This window comes from Chionomys nivalis, chromosome 2, assembly GCF_950005125.1.
Source record: "Chionomys nivalis chromosome 2, mChiNiv1.1, whole genome shotgun sequence".
In the NCBI taxonomy this organism is placed as follows: Eukaryota; Metazoa; Chordata; class Mammalia; order Rodentia; family Cricetidae; genus Chionomys; species Chionomys nivalis.
Window position 1 is genome coordinate 31,508,135 of NC_080087.1, and position 25,342 is coordinate 31,533,476.

The 25,342-nt window shown below is 43.9% G+C and overlaps 1 protein-coding gene across 7 annotated transcripts in view; it reads left to right on the plus strand.

The window, feature by feature from the left end:
- Map7 (microtubule associated protein 7) overlaps positions 1 to 25,342 on the plus strand; it is a 135,152-nt gene that overhangs the window by 66,625 nt on the left and 43,185 nt on the right. For all 7 annotated transcript variants that reach the window (XM_057755372.1, XM_057755363.1, XM_057755380.1 and 4 more), the window contains 2 exons: positions 18,595 to 18,693; positions 22,403 to 22,480. In XM_057755372.1, the coding sequence (XP_057611355.1) occupies positions 18,595 to 18,693; positions 22,403 to 22,480 (177 nt within the window). The remainder of the gene's footprint in view (positions 1 to 18,594; positions 18,694 to 22,402; positions 22,481 to 25,342) is intronic.

The following is a 25,342-nucleotide window of genomic DNA, read 5'->3' on the forward strand; positions in this document are numbered from 1 at the left end:
TACACGGGTTTTACTGCCAATAGTTGTCATCAGAATGGTTTGAAATTATACCCTTGAGAAAGATAGAAAGGTTTTTACTACCAACCCACCCCTCCCTGTGCATTTTGAGCTGCTTGTTAGTTTTGCAATATAGGAAAGGAAAATAAATAAACTTTTCTTCTACCTTTCTGAGTTCATTATAACAACAGGCAGATTAAGAAGCAAGCAAGCCATTTCTAACACATGCCGCGCGTGTGTGCGTGGATGATCCATAGATGATCCATGCGTGACAGGCATCACTTTCCAAGCCCAGTTTGAGTGCCTCCCTGCTGGAAGACGGTGTGGGGAAGGCGGAAGGTGGAAGTGGGCTGCTCAGGAAGTGAATGCTAATGGGGAGTGAGACCAGTTGGCTGTAGGAGTTTCTGGCTCAGAGGAGGGTCACCTGAGCACAGAACTTTCCTTCAGAGGCTTGTCTTTTGTTAAAAGAAAACTTCCCTATCTCTAGAGCTTTTCCAGGACTCGTGTTAACCAAAATTATCAGTGCAATGTAATATGAGGTTTCATATTCTTATCTCTAACCATGTTTTTGTCTGACCTGTGCTAAACGCTGTCATTAGCCACCTCCAAAAACACAGAATATTAATTCATAGTATTTTATGTCTCCTTGTCTCAGAAAATTTAGCCATTGTTTGAAACACTATAGTATGTATCAAAAAGTGCTTCTTACAGATTTCTTCCACAGTCCCAGCTACTAAGGGGAGATTTCTTGAGCCTAAGAGTTTGAGGCCAGCCTCAACAGTTTAGGAAATCCCCATCACAAATTCTACTGCTGCTGCTGCTGCTGCTGACAGTGACTACAATCACTACAATGACAATACTGAAGATATTCCATTCGAGCCAGGCTGTGGTGGCACACGCCTTTAATCCCAGGCAGATCTCTGTGTGTTCAAGGCCACCCAGTTCTACAAAGCAAGTTCCAGGACAGCCAGGGCTGTCTCAAAAGACAACAACAAAAAAGCTGGGCTGTGGTGCTACACACCTTGAATCCCAGCATTGGGAGACAGAGGCAGGTGAATCTCTGAGTTCGAGGCCTGGCCTACAGAGCCAGTTCCTGGATAGTCAAGGCTACATAGAAAATTCCTGTCTTGAAAAACAAACAAACAAAAAAAGAAAATCAAGATATTCAATTGGTTCTGATTTAGTAAATGTTTAGTATTTTGGCCAGTTAGAAGTTATTTCGTAGAAATTACATTGTTTTAAATATATGCTTATTATAAAGGGAATATTCCTAGCTTAAGGAATTAAGTAAAGAACTCTATGAAATAAACATTGGATTGTAGGTTGTTTCTAGTTAGCATGTGTTAGTGAGAAGGGCAGAAGCCCTGATAGACGTTACGTAGATCACAATAGCACCGTAAATTCAAGTTCCTTTGTGGCCTTCTTCCTCCATCAAGCTGTGTTCTTCCCCTTCCAAATCCATGCCAAAGTGGGGATGCCCTTCGTTAGTGTGCTCCTGAGGCCAACACCTGTGTCCTGTAGCCATGGGTGCCGTGAGAGCCTCTGCTCACCTTCATGCCCTGTGCCGTGCGTGTTGTGCATGGGCATTCTGTACGTAGGCATGTAAGGAAAGGGCTCGTCTAGTTACCCTTCAATGCATGGAGCACTTTCAAATACAACAGAACATTTTTTTCTTGGCCAGTAATTAAAGGTTTGCTTATTATTTCCTTTCTTCTTTACCTTGGGTCATGTATCTGTCAAGCGTTGCTATGATACCGTTTTGTAGAATGGGAACCCTTCATCAGATTTCATGATCCTTACATAATTATAGCCTTTTAAGAAGCAGCAGTCACAGGAGAGGCATTTATATAACCATGTTGTTTAAAGGGCCTCATTTCAAGCTAGGTTTGTATGCAGTGTTTTCCCTGAGACACAGAGCATCATTACCTAATCCCCAGCTTATTCCTTCATAGGCTTGAAATAGCTGCTTACTTGTGACTCCCAGACTTGGTCGCTTTTTTTGGAGAAGCCAGCATTTTGATGTTCGTGTATTTTAGCAGCACAGGGTTATATGAAGTCGTTGTTTAAGAAAGCATCTGGACAGTTGATGAGATGGCTCAGCAGAGTAAGCACTTGTCTCCATGACTACCCGAGTCTGCTCTGTAGGACCCAGGTAAAGGGGAATGAGAGTAGAGCTGACCTCTGACCTCCACACGTATGCTGTGAAACCTGTGCCCCCGCACATATAAACCCTCACACAATAATAAATGCAATGTTCAAGTTAAGAAAAAAGAATCTGTGGGCTGGACATGCCGTCCTAGTACTGAGGAGACTGAGATGGGGGAATCACAAGTTTGAAACTGAACTGAGCTACATAAACAAGACCCTGTCTCAAAAATAAAAGTTAAATTGAGAACCAGATGTATCTGTAGCTCAGTGGTGGACCCAGTAGTCATGAGGCCCTGGGTCCAATCCCTAAAACTGGAAAAAAAATAATTTTCCAAGAATACAAGAATGCCTTTTTAAATTTCTTAAAGTGCTAAGTACTTGGGCATTTTTTTTCTTTTCAAAATAATGTCACTGGTTCTGCCAGTCTTTGGGGCTTTAAATTTGGCCTTAAATATGACAATTTAAAACCTGCTTGGTGCTATACAGCTATGCCACCACCCGGGAGATGAGGCAGGAGGATCATAAATAGTCCAATTTGAGTAGAAAGACCCTGTTCAATACACCTGAAAAGTAAGTAGTACCGCTTAAGATGTATAAATCCTAAATCAAAATATAAATATGAATTCAAATATTGAGATTTCTTAACTCATTTCTACTTAATCAAATTTAAAAATTATGAAAAAAGACCAGAAGCCTTCAGTTCTTAAAAATATTCATGATAGTCTGTATTTTAAAAATATTTGTAGGATTCTGAAAAGGACAACATGCAGTTTTATATATGTGAAGCATTTGAGGAATAAAAAATAAGCCACACTAGGCAGTGGTGACGTGCCTTTAATCCCAGCACTCAGGAAGCAGAGACAGGGGGATCCCTGTGAGTTTGAGACCAGCCTGGTCTACAAAGCAAGTTCCAGGCTCCAAAGCTACAGAGAAACCCTGTCTCAAAAACCAAAAACCAAACGAAGGTAAATAGTACAGGAAACCCAGTCCTCCCAAAAGCACACTGTAAGTAAGTCCCTCAGTAGGTCCCAGTGTCTCTGAAGATGTCCTCACTGGCTGTAAGTGGGGAACCTGCCATCATGCTGATACTTCTCTGGTGATATTTCTCTGGTGATATTTCTTCATACTTCTCTGGTCTTCACTGGGGCATTATTCCAGAGCCTGAAGGGATTTTCTCATCCTAAAATTGAAAAGCAGCGAATATGCACCATATAAAATGTCTACTTTCCTCCTCGAAGCAAGTAAAAATTCTGGAATCTGAACCCAGGCTCCTGACTCCTGAATGCTGGGATTAAAGGCTGCCGAACATCTTAGGCAGTTTTAAACAGAGTTCAAAGTCTAGTAGCATTTGGATTAAATATATTCATTTGTAACTTCCATGTGTCTTCACGCTCTTTATCTGACATAACACAATGCCTGCCTACTAAACAATAATTCCGTTCCTTTCTACCACAAACCCAGGGCTCTTGTGGTTTATGTTCCTGTGACTTTACGCTAAATGTTTTAGTCTGTGACCCACTACTGTAAGGAAATACCCAGCATACAGATGATAATTACCTTGTAAAGTGTAAAGGTTGATGCTCATGATTTGATTCTGGAGTTACTGATCTAAGATTAGTGATCTCACTGCTCTGTGCTTCTGACTGTCAGCACTTCACAGGGTGTCATCACGAGCCAGCCAGCAAACAAGAGAAAGGTAGCCTTCAACGCCATGCCGCCAGTGACCTAAAGTCCTCCCACCAGGCCTCAGGAGCTAAAGCTACCACCCCGGGTGCTTTCTAAGATAAAGAACACGAGGATGGAACTCCAGTTCCTGCCTCCTCTCCACTCTACAGATACCAGGCCTGCACATGGACACGGACAGAATGCAGGCAAAACACTCGTGCACATAAAATCAATTTTAAAAACCTTAAAAATTCTTTTTAAATTGAAAAAATAAAGCTCTGTACCTTTTTATAGATTTAGAAATTAATCTCCAACATTATTTATTTCAAAATAGTTTTACTTCAAAGGGCATAAATGCAGAAAACTGCATAACGTATGGACGATTGGAATGCATTTCCTGGAAGTTGTGGATTTGGACCATCTGTCATATCGTACTTAAAGTCTGGGAGTAGGGTGGGTTTGCCTCCACCTTTATATATTTGTACCCTGGGGTGTTGGTGTGTGAAGGGGGTCAGCAGGGGCGTCTCCTCCCTCCAGAGGGTTCGCAGCCTGAAAAGCGAACCATGGAGAGCTGAGGCTGTGTGAGAGGTGTGCTTTTCAGTGAGAGCAGGAGTCGGGGCCGCAGGGTGTGTGGGGAGGGTTTGGGAAAGAAGCTGCTGTTGAGTTTGCCAGAAAGCTGGCCGTGTGCAGGACCCTTAGAGGAGGCTCAGTCCAGGCCTTGTGAACATGAGTGAAAACAATCATGTCTTTTGCTCGCTAGATTTCGCCTGGAAACTGAGAACCAGTTTTCAAGTATGGGTGTGTGTGGCCTGTGCCACACAATGGGCAGGGGCTTCCATTCTGTTTGATAATGGCTTCCGATTGCTCCAAAGAAGTGCTTGGATTGGTGGCTACTTTGAAATTGTGGCAGTTGTTACACCTGCCCCTAGATTTTGCCCTTTAGTGGGTTAATATAAAGCAAATATAATTCTATAGTGTGAGCGTTCCTTAATACCTTGATAACTTTTAGGTATAATTTAAGCATGCTTTTATTGGCTTTGTGGTTCTGTCTTAACTCATGACCTGAGAAGGTACCCACAGTGGCTTTTCCAGATCACCAACAGAGTTGAAAGGACTGAAGCATGAAGTCCATTTGTGGAAAGCCTGTGAGCGGCCGTAAGACTGTGTACACCCACTTCCGGCTCTGGTTTAGGGAACGTGGATGCCACTAATTAGCTCTTAATCCAGGAAGCCCAGACTTGCCATTTTTAATAAGCAATAAAAAATGTTCAATTAAACTCAATTCTTCAGTTCAGTGCTACTAAATGCACCAGCATGCTCTGGGAACCTTTTAAAGCCCGGGGCTCCCTCCTGGGGATTGTAGTTTAGCCGGTCTGGGTGGGATTCTCCAGGCCTCTTTGCCTTAGGGGCCCTCCAGTGATTCTCTAGAAAGTCTCTAATGAGAACCAGCACTTTAAACAGACGTGCTTTGATGGCTTAATATGTAAAGACTATTTTAAGTATCCCATTTTTTAAAAAAAATTAAAGATTTGTGTTTGATTCAGAACACCCTGGCAAGAAACGGGGCAGATTCTCTTTATAGTGTTCGTAGCCTATAGAAGAACCATCCGCTGTGGCAGGAGGTGGCACACACGTCTTCAGCTTAAGGTACCGATGGCTCTCCTGAGATTTGCGATGATGCACATGATCCAAAACCATGGGTTGCTGCTTGCGTTGGAGCAGCACAATCTACCTGTTGGTAAACTGCCCAGGAAAGGCACAAGCGGCAGACATTAAGGAGATGTTTGTGGGAACGGTGTTCATCTTAGCGTTGCTCTGGTTTACTCTCGTCAGCGCCGTCGGCTTCATATCCTGAAATCAATGCATTACCACAGCACAAATGCACTTACCACGGGTGGACTGGGTGTTTTCTGGTCTGAAGTCCATTATTATGACAAGACAACCAATACAATGTACTTCAACGAGGGAAGTTTTCTTTTGTCTGACAGTTTCAGGGGCATCAGTCTGTGCCTTGATCAGTTGGCACCATTGTTTTTGGTCTTGTGGCATGCTTACCCCAAAGCAGGAGTCAGGGGCGTGTGGCAGGAAGGGGTGGGATTTATAGTTTCCTCTCTCAAGACATGCCCCCAGTGAACTGTATTTAGTGAGGTGAGGCCCATCCTCTGAAGGTACTGTCATTTTCCCGTAGTTCCTAGGCAGGTGAACTAGCCTGCAGTACGTGGACCTTCAGAGAGGTTGATGGCTTCAGGAAACACTCCCCTAAGACATGCCATTCCTGTGTACTGACTAGTTGGTCAGAGGTGGGTATGTGGGGAGTAGCAAGAAGAGGGGGCCTTTCGTATCTGCCTGAGGGCAGAGTCTTCCAAATGAGCTCTGGTGGGTGTCTGATCAGGGAGAGAAGACCAACCTGGATTACCCCCAGGAGGAATCGGGAAGCCAGCACCACACCCAGACACTGTCATGAGTGGGAAACTGTTTTTTATTGTTGTTGTTGTTGTTGTTGTTATGTTTTGTTTTACGAAGACAGGGTTTCTTTAAGTAGCCCTGGCTGTCCTGTAACTCACTCTGAAGATCAGGCTGGCCTTGAACTCACAGAAATCCACCTGCTTCTGTCTCCCAAGTGCTGGGATTAAAGGCGTGAGCTATGGCCACTCATCAGCAGCAGCTGCTTGTTAAGGGTTTGATAATCTTCCCCCAAATCACTTACTGTCCCCACATTCCCCTTCCCTTCTACTCTGTGAGGCAGGTATATAAACTTCTAGTTCTTACTGTCTGTCTGTTTTAATGAAATTTAGAAACTTTTCAGATCAAAGTCTGTCATGATAATGAGCTTCCTTCCTGCATGTAACAGAATTGTGCCCTTGGGTCTCTGCCCTGACTTGTCACGGTGACGGTTCTCTGGTCTTAGCTGGTGCTTTACTCCAAAACCTGAAGGATTTTTCACATGTCCTAAAATTGAAAAGCAGCAAATATGTAGCGTATAAAATGTCTACTTTCCTCCTTGAAAGAAGTAAAGATTTGATATTTTAACCAAAGAAAGTGGAAAGGTATAGTAACCCTTCATGAAGGAATGTGGCAGGGTTTTTTCATCAGGGTGATTGAAAGCTGTGAATCTGCCCTTTGTCCCCACTGTGCCATACCGGGCAAACTCCTTCCTTCTCTTGTTTATGGTACCCTCTCCCTGGGGACAGTGCTGCTCATTGACTGGAATCGGCACGGATATCCTGTACTCCGGAGACCCTCCATTATCGGTCTCTGCCTCCAACAGAGCCTTGCTCCCCTTTCTCCTAGTACTTAGCATATTCCATTTTCATCACCTGCGTGTTTCTCATTTTGGAGATTTAGCCACGGTGCCACCATCATTGTAGTAAGCCCGGATCAGTGTCTGCTCCTTATACATCCTGCTGTGTACTGGAATAGTGTCCAGCCCTCACCTCCCGTCTGTCATACCTGTCTCTGTGCTGCGTAGACAGGACAGCTGGTCAGACAGCTTGAGCCTTCACGCTCCTACGCTAGCCATCCAAGCTGAGCTGCCTAGCAGGCCATCCTAACAAAGCAGTCACTAACTGATTCCATGCTGTTGGTTGAGCCACCAGCCTGCTACTGCCCTTAGAGCTGCTCTGAGCCGCCACTTGCCGCACATGTCAGTGTCAGCCTCTGGCTCCCAAGCTCGCAGGTTCATTTCTGTCTTCCAAGGCTGACTTTGTTCCAGGTCTGTCTATCAAAAATGTGGAGGGAGAGGGAAGGATCCACTTAATATAATAATAGCATCTTAATTAACACAATAGTAACTTAATTATGTACTAGAAACTAGTTTTCTGTTTTCTTTTCCCCTCCTTCTCTCTCTCCCTCCTTTTCTCTTTCCTCCCACCCTCCCTCCCTTCCTTCCTTCCCTTTCTTTTCTTTTTTCTTTCTTTCCTTGTTCTCGGTAATAGGAGGAAACAGGGTCTCTCTCATGTTATACCCCAGGCTGGCTTGGAACTCACTATATAGCCCAAGCTTCCCATGAATTCACAATGAACCTTCCACCTCAGCCTCCATGAGAACCAAGTGAATTTAGTTGGGGGGGGGAAGAAAAGGGGTGGGCGGGCGGGGAGGTGTTGGAGTGATGAGGAGAGACAGTAGTGGGGCTTGCTGAGTGTTCTTACACATTTCAGCTTCCTGTGTCCATGTTAGGTATTGACCCATCAGTTCAGCTGGACACAAAGTCAACATGACTCGTTTGGACTGAACACAAGTTAATACGGCTGAGACTGAGCAGCACACTGATCAGTCCTGAACAGCTATGCTCCAGAGCCTGAATTTAGGTAGAGAGCGTGGCTGGAACATTTCCTTCCTGTCTCCTCTCAGCTTGCTGTGATCATCTTTCCTTCTCTTTCCACCTGGAGTCTTTTAATTAAGCAAGGGGTGGCATGGGAAGGGGTAAGAACGAGAGAACAAGTGGTTTTTCTATTATTTTAATGAAGCCCTAGCTTCTGTCATATGATCTGCAGAAGTCTAGACCTCTAAGAGATGGCTCAGCGATTAAGAGCAATGCCTGCTCTTCCAAGGTTCTGCGTTCAATTCCCATCAACCACATGGTGGCTCACAACCATCTGTAATGAGATCTGGTTCCCTCTTGAGGAAGAGACCTGGTCAGTTGTCCTCATCAACTTAGACCATGAAACCCAATATGGACAAGTTCAACAGAATCGCTGTATACGGGCTGCCCATGCATGCTTCAGCATTGCCAGGGCATAAATTCATTCATTTTCTATAGATGTGACTTTGTTATGCATCCATCAGAAGATGAAGTGGATACTGAGTGAATATATGCTTGCCTGTGAATGAATGAATGAATTCTCGCAAAGAATTTTGGGAAATTGTCAACAAGACAGAGCATCAAAACTCAAACCCTATTGTTTCTCTTACCAGAAAAAAGCAAAACAGCTGAATGTTCGACCACATAATTCTAAGCCCAGCACTTAGAAGGGGGAGGCAGCAAGAATGCTCCAGCCCAGCTTTGCCCAATAGGGAGGCCCTGTCTCTAAAAGCCTGAAGTCAGAACCCACTCAGTGTGACTTCTCTCAGGCCCTTGGGCTGCCTAAGCTTCTATCTTCCAGAAAGTCTCAAAAGGAAGCGTGATGACACCCAGCATGGTAGTATGTACCTGTTATTGCAGAACTTGGGCAATATAGACAGGGGGATGAGGAGTTATCCTCAACTACATAGTGAGGCCAGCCTGGGCTATAGAAGAGACAGTGTCAAAGAGAAAGCATGATGAATGTAACCAATGCTGGTCAATCCGAGGTAGACTGTGTCCCTGTGCTGAGCATTCTCTGCTCCTGCGTTCTCATGTCACGCCTCAGTCTCCTACCTTGCAAGGTGTCTGCAGGAGCCTGAGTGGGCCCAGAACTTAGCCAGTGCTCTTGCCTGGGGGTTTGACTCTGACAGAAGGTAAGGAATACCTAACTCACAGAACACACAGTGTATGGGGGGTGCAGCGGAGGGGAACGGGCCCAGGAGGCCATTATGCACCAAAACTGAAGATAACCAAATGTTTCTTCTGTTATTTCTGCCTTAGCTAGCAGTGAAAATTCCAGTATGGCCTGGGTTACATAGTAAGACTCTGGCAGCAGGGGGTGGGCAATGAACATGAAGTCAGGTAGGTAAGGAGGTGTGGATGTGGAAAAAGTTGGGAAAGGTAAACATGAATCAAAAAACATTGTATGATATCCTCAAAGAATTAATAAAAACATTATTTTAAAAATATCGAGTAGCATTAGGAAGATGACAGTGTTGTCAACGTCAAAGGAAACAAAGTGTTGGTGTGAAGACTAGCTTGAGTTTCCTGAGAGCTAATTGAGCTCAACTGTGATAAATGCACGGGGTTCTGGACACTTGTGTAATAGTGATTGCAGGCCACGGCACGTTTATAAGCGCGACTGTGCCAAGAGTGAGCCGTGATGTGACGTGATGTGGCATGTGGTCTGTGACACTGCTGATGTCCCTGCGGGTGACCACTGGTGGCAGATGCATCACTCTAGTGAGGGAATGTGGGTAAGGCCGGGACCAGGGCCGCTCTGGCCAGTTGTTCCTTGAACCCAGAAACAAAGGAAGATTTAATGTGGCTCACTGGGGAGATGTTGAGGTGGAGGGACCAGTGTGAGCGTGAAGGACAAAGTCGCAGATGTGGAAATGGCTACGGCCTGAGGAGAAGAGGCTGACAGAGCTGAGTGGTCACAGACAGAAAATGGGATAAAATTTGTCTTTCAGTGCCTAACACTCATCTTAGTGAAATTATGTGTAATTCATGTCAGAATTTCAAAATGTTTTACTGATTTATTACAGAATAACAATTATCGATATTGAGCGACAAGCTTCACTGATTAAATTCTTTCAGCTAATACTCAGGATTTAATTTTTTTTTCCAAACTAGTATTTTAAGCTGTGTCCACTGTTTACTGAGGGCTGTTTCCAGGAGTTGTACATTTTTGCTTAAGCGTGAAAGCTTTTCTGTCTTGTAAGCGGAATAGTAAGTCTGTAAAATATTGCCATTATTTGTGTTAGTTTTCCTTGAAGTAAATCATTGTCCTGGTACACTTTGCTTTAACTAAGCAAGGAAGTTGAATTCTAATTATGTCTCTTTTCTAAGTTATTTAAATAGTTCTTTCTAATTACAGACCGAGCTTAATTGATTTAATCTAATTTTATAACTGTAGCCAGCTGTTGACTTTTTGCTGGGTGATAATGATAGTCTCTGATTTACTGTCTCTCATGATAACTGGAAACCTCTCCCATGGTTAGACTCTCCTCCCTTTGTGTACTCTGCCCTGTATTTTGCATAGTCATGCACATAATTCCCAAGGGATAGGGATAATGTGTGCAGCAGCTAAGTCACCAGAGAACACCGGCTAACCTGGCGCCTGCCACAATAGGTAGAAAAGATGAGGTTTTCCATTTAGAGGCTCGTCCTAGGTCTGAAGGGAAGTTTTCCATCTGCTTGCTTGTTTGTTTTAGGTAAGAGCACTTTTCCTGGCGCTGAGAAGGCGGCTAAGTGATTACTGCAAGTGTAGCCCCTGGCACCCACATCAGGAGACTCACGGTTGCCAGCCAATGCCTCTCCAGGGGATCCGGCACTTTCTTCTAGACCCTTGGGCACCTGCACTCACATGTTCACTGACACAAACATATCTCCACAATTTTTTAATAATCTTTTTATAAAGCCTTTTCCTACCTGGTATACACCTGTAATCCCAGCACTTGGGAGATGAAGGCAGGAAGATTAGAAGTTTAAGATCATCCTTGTCTGCTAGTAAACTCAAGGCTAGCCTGGGCTACATGGGACCCCGTCTCAAGCAGACACACCTCCCCCCCAAAAAAGAGTTTTTTAATTGAATTTAAATTGTGTAAAGTTTAGTTTTATTGGCTCGGTGTCTGGGGAGCTATAAGATGAACCAAGGGATTGTCTTAAGTAGTAAACAAAGCAGCTTAGTAGGCGATGCCTCATTCCCAGAAAACATGTTGAACATGCGTGTTCTAAAACATGCTTTCCCTCATGTTCTGCTAAGGTGGCTGTTTTAGAGCCAATTATCAAAACAAATTTCATAAAGTACTTTAAGAGACGATGGGATCTGCACATCTCTGAGGCTGAAAGGCTTGTCTCTGTCCTTACCATGTCGTCAGCGGGAGCTGTAATAACCTTGTGATTTCCTACACAGTACCAGCAATATTCTCTTGGTGTTTGGGTAGTAGCACTGAAAATTCCTCACATTCTTGCTTGTTCAGTTGATTTTAAATCTTGTCTGATAAAACACTGAACTTTTTTTTTAACATTGACTAATGCCAGAAGCTGAAAATTCTACATCTGGTTTCATGTGATAGGTTTAAGTCAAAATGCATGTACAAAAATTATATTAAATTACTTTCAGGATAGATGTACATGAAGTGTAATTAATTTCATATTGAGACCTGGATCTTATCTCCAAAATACATAATTTTGTATATACAAATGTTCTGAAATAAAAAAAAAAAAACAAAACACAAAACCAAACAAAATCTGGAACATTCTGATCCTGAGTATCACGTCTGTTGCTTTCTCCCGAGGAACACTGTCACCAAGTTGGCCTAGGTTTCTTCCCCTCAGAACCCCAGGGGCTACTCAACCTCTGATACTATTTCTGATACCCAGCCTCATGTGTTTTAGTGCGGTGCTGTCGGAAAAATATAAAGGAAGAAGAACGCTGAGGCCTTGTATTTGTGTATTTGTCTCGTGCTCACTCCTGTGAGCTGCGATGGTTGCTACGCAAACTCATAGTGATTATGGCTCAGAATTTAAGTGGAAGAAAAGCTCTCTGTCATGTGAAATACCCAAGCTAGCAGGCGTTATGAAATTGCTTTATTCCTTTCTAGAATGAAATTTTACAACTAAAGTTAGATAAATAGTTAATATCTATGATTGAAATGTTATAATAATTCTGGCTGGTATAGTTGAATGCATAAGTATGAGGAATTATTATACATAAATATATAAAGTGTGTATCTGTGAGGATAGCAACATCTGATCAATAGCAGTGTCTAGATTGAAACTATTAGATTAAACATGGAACTGCTAATATCCAACTATGATAAAATGTGATATCGTGTGTTCTCAGTTACCATCCCCAACCTGAATGTGATGTCATGAGTTCTCAATTACGATCCCCAACCTGAATGTGATGTCGTGTGTTCTCAGTTACCACCCCCAACCTGAATGTGATGTTGTGTGTTCTCAGTTACCATCCCCAACCTGAATGTGATGTCGTGTATTCTCAGTTACCGTCACCAACCTGAATGTGATGTCGTGTGTTCTGAGTGACCATCCCCAACCTGAATGTGATCATGTGTTCTCAGTTACCGTCACCAACTTGAATGTCCAGAAAGGCCAATTAAATGACAGTCAGAGAGAGGAACTGAGTTCTAAACTTTGGCAGCCTTCCAGCCCATACTTTCTATTTTATTAAAACTCATAACTAAATCCATGCATGATATTGTATGCCTATAATCCCAGGACTAGGGAGGCTAAAGGATCATGAGTTCAAAGCTAGCCTGAGACCCTGTTTTAACCAAGGGTTTAGATTTATCCCAGGGGAGAGCTCTTGGCTAACAAGCACAAGGCCTGAGGTTTGTTCTCCAGATCCATTTTTTGAATGTGCTTGTAAAATCCAAATTCTGACCAAATGAGCAGTTCTTTCATTAGACCAGTTATATAAAGCTGTTCAAAAAAGGTGCTCCATCATATCATAGGTTCAAAGGTCAAAAGGAAGGCGTGGAAACCCCCTGGACCTCCAAAGACAGGCCATCACAGGGAACATGGGAAGTCCCAGCGCTGTGGACTGTAGAGGCTCAGTCACAGCCTGTCTGAACCTGCACAGCTCTTAGGAGAAACGGTCTCCAGTGCCTGCTGCCTCTGTATTTTGGCCTTGAGTGCATCAGGGAGAGTGTCCCAAGGCTGTCCACAAGGCATCTTGTCTGTATGCTTCCTCTTGGCCTTGTTCCAGCATGCTCATTTAGACCTAATGGAATAAAGTTTTCAAAGGCACAGGAAGATCACCCGCAGTTTCCTAAGGCTGGCAAAAGCCTACTGAGCATCATAGTATATGGCTCAACTTTCCCATTTGAACATGAGGAAAAGATTCAAGTAAACAATATTGGAAAATCACCTGAGTCATTTAAAATGTTTTCTTTTCCTATTAATAAATTTAAAGGTGGTATGTGTAGCTCTATCTAATAGTTTCCTAAGAGTTTTGATTTTTTTTTTTAATTTTGAAAAGCCAAAGATAAATTTCTCTTTTGATTGTTTGGTGAGTCTTTTGCTGTTTTTTGTTTGTTTGTTTGTTTGTTGGCTGTTGTGGGAGATGGGTACTGAACCAAACCCAGAGATTCACACATGGCAGGTAAGGCACCATACTCCTGTATTAACTCTCCAACCCCATGTCGTTCTTATATAGTGAAATTCCCTGCACTATTAAAATTAATATGAATAATTTACTTTTAATGTTATGATGAGTGAGGATTTTAAGGCTTATTCTCTCAAACCCCAGAAAGACTGATTATTAGCTTTTCCCAGGCCGTATCATACCCTGAAAACCACGCCAACATGTTCCGTCTCTGCAGGGACCCCAGGGAGGTGATTGTAACTGAGCTGAAAGCCTTTGAAACCAGCGCTGCACCAGCCTTCTCTGCCCCATCTGTTGTTTGCTCCCGGGAACGCTGTCACCAAGTTAGTCTAGGTTTTCTTTCTCCAAAGCTTGGAGGAGAGAGAAAGCCAGTTTGCTAAGTGTGTAGGAATAGGGAAGACCCAAATGATTTTGTGTGATTTCCTACCAGCAAGGCCTTGGGGTTGCCTTCCTAGACATTGGTTTTTCAGCGCTAGGTCTCTTTGCTTTCTTTACCAAAGGGAAATTGAGCCTTAGCTTAAGTGGTCCAAAGAGGACGCACACAACAGAGGCAGGTTTGCTGGCTCCAAGACATACTGCTGACATGGAAGTCCCCAGACCCTGGGAGGGTGTAAAAGTTGGGAGAAAGGGCCTGAATGAACTTTCTGTGTGACATGCCTGTGTGCATTGTTAGCACACATCTTCCTGATTCATCTGTGATGTAGGCATTATCTCCCCATTACCTACTTGTCACTTAGCCAATGAGAACCAGGTTTCAAATCAAATTCAGGTCTGCCTGTCTTGTCCTTACTATAATCACCAAAGAAATAGTGGGCGAAGCATGGACTCATGTGGCAGTGGGCGCAGAGCCTGACAGTTCAAGCCTGGCACAGTGGTGCACACCTGCAGTCCCAGCACACACTGTAATCGCGTGTACACAGGCGGATGTAGCTGAGAGTTCTACATCTGCATCGCAAGCAGAAGGAACAGCCAAGACATCACAACTGGCTTGGGGGGACCCCAAAGCCCACCCCCAGTGACACACTTCCTCCAATAAAGCCACACTTCCTAATCCACTCCCTAATGACCAAGCATTCGGGTATATGAGCCTCTTGGGCCACCCTCATTCAAGCCACCACCCTTTCATTCTCACGCTTGCACAATGGGCTCTTTACTGAATCTCCTTTTTCGTAACTTTTTAAAAGATTTTTAAAATGTATTTATGTCTGTATTATAGATGTGGCAGGGAGGCAGGGGAGGTGTGCATGCGTGTGCGCTACTTCCTGCAGAGGCCAAAACAAAGTCTTACATTCCCTTGAGCTGGAGTTACAGGTGGTTAAGAACCATCAAACCTGGGCTTGGGAAACCAAACTCAGGTCCTCTACAAGAGCAACAAATGCTTTCAACCACAGAGCCCTAGTTTTTGTGTTCTCAGGAGTAGCTATTCTAGCTGGATGAGATGCAGTCCCAATGTAGTTGTTTTTTTTATTCATGAGTTTTGTTGTTATCAATTGCTGTTGCAGTATTGGGAACTTAGGGTCTTATGTATGCTGAGTGCTCTAACCACTGAGCCACACCCCAGCCTCGATGTAATGTTCGCTTCATTTCCCTGATGCCTAAAGGGAATTGTGGAACATGAAATTTATCTTTGACATTTGGCTTTTTGTACAATAAAGCAAATTAGAACCAAACGGAAGAGATGAGCTTTTCTTGGTGCTGATTCAGATGCACAACTCACACTGAACATAGCTGTGCGTCCTGTTGGAATACTCAGCTGGGGTTGGTGTTTGTCATAAGGAAGAAAGCCAATCAGCATTGGAAAATTGAATGATGTTGGGTGAGGACGCCAAACAAGAAAGAGATGAAAATGTATGGAATATATTTTAAACCAGTGGTGCGATTATAGTCTGGTCATTTAAAAAATAAAATGACCATTTTTTGAAAATTTGCGGTCATTCTTTCTCTCCCTCAGTCTCCAAAGGGCTGGGACTGCAGCCATGCTCTACCAAGCCGGCCGGCTCAGTGGAACACTCGCGTTAGTGCATTTTATTTTAGTGTGTGTGTGTGTGTGCCAACAGTTGGATTTTTGCCTAGGAATCTGCCCATTTCCTCTAATAATAAAACTTCCAGAAGGTAACACAAAAGTAAAGGGTTAGAGGGATGTTTTTAAACAGTTTTTTCATGCATTGGCAATGATGATAGATGATAGATAGATAGATAGATAGATAGATAGATAGATAGATAGATAGATAGAATCATCTACTGCTCACTCCCAGTCCCTGTGGCACGCCTACTTATTATTACTTATGAGTCATTTTTGAGAGATTAGCTTGCAACATGAGGGAAAAGCTTGCTCTATCATAGTGAACAACAGAAGTTCCAATGACACCCCAGTGTGGGTGTTTCGGGGGCTGCCTCTCTAATTATGAGACTGTAGGCCAAACCTAGTCTTCTGGGCTTCACTTGCTTCCTGGTGACCACACGGAACAGTGTTATGGAGCATCCTGGCATCTGCTGCTTTCCTGGGGCAGTGTCAGGGGCTGTCCCGGTCCATTACACCTATCCTGGTTTAGCCACCACCACCACTGCATTCCCCGTGGTGTGCACCACACAACACGAAACTTTCCAACTGGGAAATGGAAGCTTAAGTAAAGTTCCCTTAAGTAGCAAGTACTGTCAGAAGAAGGCCATGGTCTAGGCCATCTGCTATTTAACTGTTCATTTACTCTCTGCCCGTTCCACTGAATCCTCCTCGGCAATGGTGCTGAAGATGGATGCGAAGCCTTTATCACACTCAAGGCCAGTGCTCTACCCCTGAGCCACATCATCAGCCCTTTCTGCTGAATCATTTTCCTCTCCTAAGGGGAGTTTGTTTTGGCTCATGGTTCAGAGGATACAGTCTTCCTAAATCTTTACAAAGCTTTCCAGAAAACAAGGTGAAAACAAGAGCCCAGTGTATAAATCACATGCCACTCCTCAGTATTTATCTTTGAAACTGTCACTGAAGGCATAGAGGTTGTTTGAACCTAGCTAGCAAATTCCATATGTAGTTGAAATAAAGCCACAAAAAGTTAGCGTTTGCCTCACTTAGAAAGCAAAGTTTAGGTCTCTACAGTCCACTTGTAAATTCAGTAATTCCCCCACCCCCAGGTGTAAGTTGTATATGCCTATAATTCCAGCACTTGGAAGATCACGTCAGGGACAGTGCCATGAATTACAAGTCAGCCTGGCTTATATTGTGAGCACAGGCCAGCCAAAGCTGGATGCCAAGACCTTCTCTCAGAGAACTAGAGAAAGAGAGAGGAGGGCAGGGAGGAAACACATCTTGGAAAGCTCCTTTAAACTCAGTCTTCATGAGGTGTAATCGTCACCCCACTGTTTAGGTTCCAACCCCTTGATCAAATGGAATCCTGTTTTCTAGATAACATCCTGTTCTGTCGCCTTCAAACAGGAAGTCATAGATGCCCATGGGTAAGGACTAATGAGTCAGGCTAGGGAGGAGAGGCAAGTGCCTTTCTTAAACAGGTCAGAGGACTCTGATGTCACAATTGAGCAGAGATGCAAAGACAGTGAACCAGCTGCTGACCCCATGAGGAGAAGAGTTTCTGGGTACATGCTCAGAGTCTGAGATGGACTGTGGAGGCAGCTGGTTCCCCTGGAGCCAAGCAGAATGGGAGGTGTTACCCCATCAAGACCAAAGCACACCAAGTCTTCCAGGCCATGGTAGAGACCTCGGATTTCCCTCCGGGTGGCATGGGCTGGAGAGTTTTGAGCAGAGGGAGGGTATGAAATATTCTCATGAGATGGTTGATGTGAGGACTGAAGGGGCCATGACGAGGTCAGGTAGACAGTGATGTGGTTAAAGACACTTGCAGGAGAGGGGATCACAGCAATCAGATGCTTTCCAAGGAAAAAACAAAGAACTAATGAATTAAATGTAGGGAATAAAAAGAGATCAACAATGACTCCACAGGACCTATTTAGCTGAAAGAAGGAGCTGAACTGGGACGGGGGTGTTGAAGGCGGAGAAGCTGTAGAGGCAGGAGAAGGGAACTGGTGTTTTTGACATGATTTCTGAAATTGTAGCAAACATCCTTTGAAAATGGGTTCAATCAAGTAATTTATGTCAAACAGCTGTCCTGGACATGTCCTGGACATGGTTTCTAAGAACCGGAGAAATACCTGTTATTTGTGCCCCTTGTTCCTGTCCCAGGAGACAGTTCCCTGCGTCTTAGAATCTTTGCTGTACTGAGGATGCAGCCAACTAGAGCACTTGCCTGGCAGCTGTGAGCCAGTGAGGGCTCTGGTACCCAGCACTGAAAACTGAAATAATACTATCTTTTATCTTTGAGTTGAACTTGGGAAAGGCCTTTCTCAAAATCCTCGTGTTCATTGCCTGGTTCCCTTTCAGTGATTTCTGTGGTTCCATTTGTGGAGTTTTTTAAATTCCTTGTTCGAACTTTCTAAGAACAGAGCTCAAAGACTATTTCCTGTAGAGGCTGGAGCTCAGGCAGGAGTATTTTCCATGAGTTTGAGGCCAGTCTGAGCTACATAGTAAGCACCAGGGTAACCCAATGCCTCCTATCCAAGGCTGTCTGAAAACAATAGCGAAAAGACCTAGTTTCCAGGCAGACTTCCCCAGGGCTGCCTTCTGTGTGAAATGTGACAGCAAGGGTGCATGCTCTTCTGGGCCCTGGGCCATGCCATTGATGCAGGATTGGTCCCTTCCACTGCTGTGCCCTGCTCGTGGGTGGGGGTAGTAACTACTATCTTGTATTTTTGACTCGAGCGTACTGATACAGAAGTTAACAGTAAATACTGGATGACTGGATGCTTGTGAATCAATTTAAGGAACTAATGAAGTGTCTCCTTTTGTCTCGCTCTGCAGCGCCTGATGGCTGTAAAATACAAGGAAAGAAAACTGCCGTTGGCCGCCCCACTTCTACAGTTTCAGGACAAAATAGCAGCCACTCAGGAAATAAACCAGGTAAGACGTTATGTGGAGAAGGGGAAGGTTACTTCAGAAGCCTCCGTCACATGGTAAGTAGAAACTAAACGTTGAATCGAGGAGTGCTTGGTCCTGTCCTCGCCACCAAAAGCCTCTCACACAGATTTGTGATGCAAAAGTCAAATCTCTCGGTCACCTTAGAGTTCTCTCTTTCAAATGGAAATGAAACTCAAGACTTTTAAAAATCGTTTGACAACCACTGAGATGCCATGCGTGGACACGTCAAGCAGAGTCTAAAACAGTGCTTCTCAAGCTTCCGAATGCCGAGACCCCTTAATACAGGTCCTCGTGCTGTGGTGGCCCCCAACCATGAAAGTGTTTTCGTTGCTACTTCGTAACTAACTTTGCTACTGTTATGAACCTTAATGTAAATACTTGTGTTTTCCCATGGTCTTAGGCAACACCTGTGAAAGGGTCATTCGAACCCTGAAGGGTTACTACCCACAGGTTGAGAACCACTTATCTAAGAGGGGCTGTGTTTGAAGCTAAGTTACAACACAGTTTTTGAGCCTGTATGGCCAGCATTATTGTGTATCTCTTTTGTGACTTTCTGAAAACCCACTCAGATCTTTACAGGTCTAGACACCCACACAGTAGTAGTAAGCCTTCATCTGGTTCCCTGCCATGATCGTAACCTACCAACAGAGTAATTTTCTATAATTGCTTATGAGTCATGGTCCGTTCCATTTGGTGACACAAAGAAATAAACTGTCTGTAAACATAATACAAACGTCTGAGCAGGCAGCGCCCTTCTTCCCAGCATCCCACAACCACCGTGCGTTTCCTGGGCAAGGTGAGCACTCCACACAACGATGACGAGAGTCCACACGGTTCTTAGAAACCCGCTTCATGCGTTATTCAAGCCGGACCACTCCACTTCCTTCTGTGCATCAGTAAGAATGCAGACAGACAAAATATTCTCCTTTCTACTTCGTTTCGTCTTTTTGACATGTGGAAAGCAACTTCATCAAAGTAGATAATGACTTGTCATTTAGGAGGAGAACAGCAGTGGGTATTGTTGCTTGAGCAGGGTCAGCCACATTTTAACAAGCAAGCGGAGCTGTCCCCTTTACCCAGCCGCCTCTGCCCGCCCAAGTTCCCACCAATAACTAGTACTTATTGGAGGCTTTTCTGTGCATGGGGCTGGAGAGGGTACTGAGTCCCCATGGGACTTCTCTAGAAGGCCTTCACTCCTTAGATTCATGTGAGCACCCTATGGCAGGAGAAGTCCCTTTGGATTTTGTTTGTTTTTACTGTGCTGGAGATCAAATCCAAGGCCTTTCTTTATGCTAGGCAAACTGTGCCACTAACTATATCCCAACCTAAAGAGGAAATTCTCTTTTCAAATGTTGTTTAGATTTCATTTATTTTACGCGGTGGGGAGCGGAGTGTTAATGAGAAACTCTATCAAGAGAATAAGGTAGAGAGTAATAGAGCCAGATACCTGGCTTCCCTCTCTGGCCTCACGTGCATACACAGGCACGTGCACAAACACACACACACACACACAAAAGCACTCACGCACACATCTGAAGGGGAAGCACTGTATTGTATGTTCAGGAATTGCTTCTTCACCTTCAGAACCCCAGATCTCATATGACCCAGATCTCTCAGGGTTACTTTGCATAGGAAGGCCATACCATATATTTGTATTATTAAAATCATCTTTTAAAATTTTGGGCGAAATTTAGGATGTGCCTGAAAACAAGATAGAAGCATTGCGTCTTTTAGATTGAAACTATCTATTAACAGAACTTGTCTGTGTGATTTTAAAAGTAACTTCTCTAAAACACTTTTCACAGTGTCCTTTTGTGGTGACCTTCAGACCTTCATGTTGCTAGTTTTTAGGAGTGAATCAACCTCGAGCTTAAGGAGCACTAAGTGACAAAACATTTTTCTTTTAATTTTGCCTTGATTAATTATGTTTCTTTTCTTCAAAATAGTGTTTGCTTCCATCAAAAATGCATGGTAGCACACCCCATCCATGAATGACCCTTGACACACTGCCTAGGCGAGGCCACGTACCCCTTTTTGAGTTCACAGTTATGTCTTTTGGAGGTGGGAATGAGTCCATCCTACAGGAACGTTTGGAGGTTCATAATTAAGAATCTGAGGACTGAGAAGATGGCTCAGTCAGTAAAGTGCTTGCCTTGCAAAGACCTAACTTTGACTCCCCAGAACCCACTGCGTCTCATTGGCCCACAGTGGTAATTCCAGCACGGAGAAGGCAGAAATAGGTGGGTCCTGGGACTCACTGGTGAACTAGCCTAGCCCGGTTTGTGAGTCCTAAGTCGCTGAGACCCCTGTTCCAAAAGAACGAAGTGACAGTGTTTGAAGAGCAACACCAAGCTTGTCCTCTGGCCTCCACATATGTGCCATGGCAAACACATGCCTGCATTCACACACAGGAATGAAGGCGCACACACGAACATGCACACACAATCTTCTAACAAAAATCCAGTCCAAAGATATATCAGCTTGTTGCTTCCATGCTGATGAATGACAGTAGGAAAGTATTTTCTGTAATTAAACCATTTTACTTTGGCTCAAGCAGAAACTTTCTATGTACAATAAAGACACTGCAATTCCTAACATGCAGAAATCCCGAGTCTGAGCTGAGTCACTGCAGGCAGCGTTACTTAATGTTGGGTGGCATGGTGTGATGACATGCGCAGTGCAGTTCATGAAGTGTGTTTCAAACCAAGGCCACCGTGAAAGCACGGGCACAACACAGGCATGCAGTACCAAGAACACCATGGTTCATTACATATTTGATTTTGAATTAATTTTTGGTTGTTGTGAGTCCAGAAGCCTTGCCCTGTTGCCCAAATTTTCATGACTTCCACCTTCCGTTACATGGCCCCATATAGGACCACAACCATGGGGTAAGGAGCTCAGCTCTGATAAATAAGAATAATAGAAATCAGATAGCTTAGTGACACAAGTATTATATTATCTGATGAAACTATCAAAAGGCTTCAGAAAAAATATTTTACTTGATCTGTTGGTTTTTTGGGGGGTGGGTGGGGTTTTTTGTTGTTGTTTTTAATTTTCTGATGGTGTGGGGAATTGAAATCAAGGACTCAAGACAGACTGGCCAAGCACCACCCTGAACTCCACTCCCATCTCCCTAATGCCTTAAAATAGAGGGAAATACTTGGGAGTCCCAGGAAAGATGATAACAAAGCCTATCGCTGAGTGTAGACACATTCTAATTTTCATAAGACTATTACTATCTCAAAAACATTTTTTAAAATAATTAATTAAGTAGGCTGGGCATTGCAGGGCGTGGATCTCTGAGTTCTAGACCAGCCTATTCTACATAACAAGTTCCAGGTCAGCTAGGGCTGCACAGAGAAGCCCTACCGCAAAAAAAAAAAAAAAAAAAAAAAAAAATTAATTATGTGTCTATATATGTCTGTATGGGGATATGTGTACATGTGAGCAAGTGCCCGTGGAAGCCGGAAGAGCTTGTGATATCCCTGGGACTGGAGTACAGGCAGTTGTGGAACACACACACACCAGCTGTGATACTGGGAACCAAACTCAGATCCTCTGCAAGAGTAAGAATTGTTCTTAACCACAGGCTATTGCTTCAGCCCCTTGTTCATCAAAGATTTTCAACAAAAGATGTATACCAGTGTATATCTTTTTTAAATTCACTCTTGTGCTTCCTCTCTCATTTCAGACCCTCCGCCCGTGCTGCGGGTTGACGACCGCCAGCGTCTGGCCCGGGAACGCCGTGAAGAACGAGACAAGCAGCTAGGTAATCCAAGCCCCTGCGTTGCGTGCGTCTGATCACTCAGGGATGGCCTTGCTGAAATGCTCATTTTTCTGCTCTAGGACAAGGGACACAAGTCTGAGAGAGTATGCATCACGGTAACATCCGTGATGGTCTATGTGCATTTGTGTATCTGGCTGGTGGCTGGTGAAGCCGCCTGGTGTGTGAGCTACGCTTAAGACTAACACTACACAGCAGTCGTCGCAGCATACAAAACTAACAAAGGAAAAAACAGCACAAGGACAGTAAACACGGTTCCCTTTTTTTAGGTACAAAGGTATGAGACTTGACACTTCCGGTGTCCACGCTGAGATAGTCCTGCTGTTGACTTTACAGACAGGAAAGGCAGACACCTGATGCCAAGGTTCCTGCTTTTCCTCTTGTCACCAGGGGCCCTCGTGAAAGGTCAGCAGCCACCTGGCAAGCTGAGTCACAGGACTGGCCTTACCAGGAAGTGGCAAGCACAGTACTCAGAGGAGGAGCAGTCCCGTGTTCTAGAACGTGCCAGCCCTTCCTTTATTTCGTGTCTTTGTTTGTTTCCCAGAACTAAACTTTTTTTTTTTTTTACTTTTTAAATTTTTTTTATTTTTATTTTATGTTCATTGGTGTTTGCTACCTGTGTGTCTGTGTGAAGGTGTCTGATCCCCTTGGAACTGGAGTTATAGACGGTTGTGGACCTTCATTCGGGTACTCAGAATTGAACCCAGTCCTCTGGAAGAGTAGTCAGTCGGTGCTCTTAACCACTGAGCCATCTCTCCAGCCCCTAGCACTGAAATTTTTTGTTTGTTTGGTGCCTGTCTTGAAACTCGCTTTTAGACCAGCTGGCCTCAAACTCACAGAGATCCACCTGCCTCTACCTCCCGAGTGCTGAGATTAAAGGCGCCACTGCCTGGTCAGAACTGAACTTTTATATTGAGCGATCTTATTGTTTCTATCCAACAACCATTTTTTAACTTTTATTTTTGACAATTTTATATAGCTAGCATTTTGATTACTAACCCCCTCAGCCTCTATTTGACTCTAAGGAAGCTGGGGCCTGAGGTCTTTGCAGAAAATGGCCCCTGCTCTGCTGAAGTCATGTAGTGTAGAACAGCTAGCTCATCCACGGAGGAACCAGCCTCTCTAACCCACTCCTTTACTGCTCCTGATCGAGAACCTAGGTGTGTGGCACTAGTGTCCTGGTGACACTGGTGACTTTGTTTTAGCTGAGGCCTATTTCTCTTTCTTGGCTAGCAAGAGGATGTCATTTCATTTGTTGCCTTGGTTTTTACTTTTTGTTGACTTGTGTTTGGCGGCAGGGGAGGGGAGGGAGGGAAGATCCAGAGAACTTTATGGATTGGTTCACTGCTTCTACATTTATGTAGGTTTTAGGCATCAAATTCAGGTCTTCAGACCTATAGAAAATCACTTTACCCACTGAGTCATCTCACCAGCCGTTTTAGTTGATTTAGGTTTTACTGACGTAGGGTCTTATTATATAGCCCAGGCTGGCCCTTAATTTAGGATTATCTGCCTCCTTAGCGCTGGATTAGGCCCAATGGAACACAACTTCTGCTGCTGAGTTGTTTTTAAACACTAACTCACCGAGAAATAATTCAGCTCTGCTGTTTTTCTGAGCATGGCTGTTTCCTCCTAGACCTACTGCCCCCGTTTCCACCATGCTTCCTGCAGACGGGCAGTCCTGGAAAGCGGGCTTGTTGTGACCCTTAGGCCTCCACCTCCTCCCTGCACACTGCTCCCTGGCAGTAAAGTCAGACAGGATGGCCTGCACAGGAGTGTTCAAAACCAAAGACTTTTAATGAATAGAAACCCTTTAAAATAGGCACGATACAAAAACCAAAGGTTGGTTATGTCGGCTGCTACTGTGCTTTCAAATTTTGTAGTGCTACATATATGGAAATATTTCAGTTCTTAGATGTAGTGATACATATATGGAATTATTTCAGTTTTAGTGCTACATATATGGAAATATTTCAGTTCTTAGATGTAGTGATACATATATGGAATTATTTCAGTTTTTAGAAGGAAACTAAAAAAAATATTGTGATTATTTTCTGTTGGATGTAGGTTGAAATTAACGTTGAAATCATTTTAAAGTTATTTTTTTTTCTTTGTTGATTTATTTGCTTTTCAGTCCTGAAAATTCAGGTAAATTCAGGAGTGGGAAAGGAAGAAGCTTCGGGTGGTTTCATCAGGAGGCATGGTCTATTTGTACTAGTGAGCAAATAGACAGGATCTATTAATGTTTTCTATGTTAAGTCTGAGTCATGCTTTAATGGTTTTATGGTCAGACTCAGACTGTCACTTGGCCTGTTCTTTCTCTATTATCCTGGTTTTTTTTTTAATATAAAATCCAGCATAATTCATCCTCTATGAGACTGCTTTGTTGGACATAGGGCACATGCTCTCTGAAAGCCCCCCCCCTCCATCTTAAAAGCTTTACAAGTGTTCTCCTCAATCACTCCACTCATTTAAATCAATTCAGGCCGTTTTTAAAGCCCCCTCTAAATTTCCACTTCTCTCTTGCTGTCTCTCTTCAAAGCTTAAATATATATATGTTACTTTGGTAGAAATGTCTTTGTCCTGATGGTTTGTCCTGATGTGTTCAGCCCTTTCTCGGGTGATGTCGATGGTTCTCACATCTGGAGCTACTCCTAAGGCGGCAGGTGGTCCCATTGTCTGTAGCAGAACTTGTTTTGGTTTAGAGTTTTGGGCATGGGTCTCTCATTGTAGCCTAGGCTGGCCTCAGACTCCCAGCACCCTTCCTGCCTTAGCCCCGAGTGCTGCGATTACAGGTGAGAGTCACCACACTCTGCCTTAAACTCAGCTATGTTGTCATCTGTCACT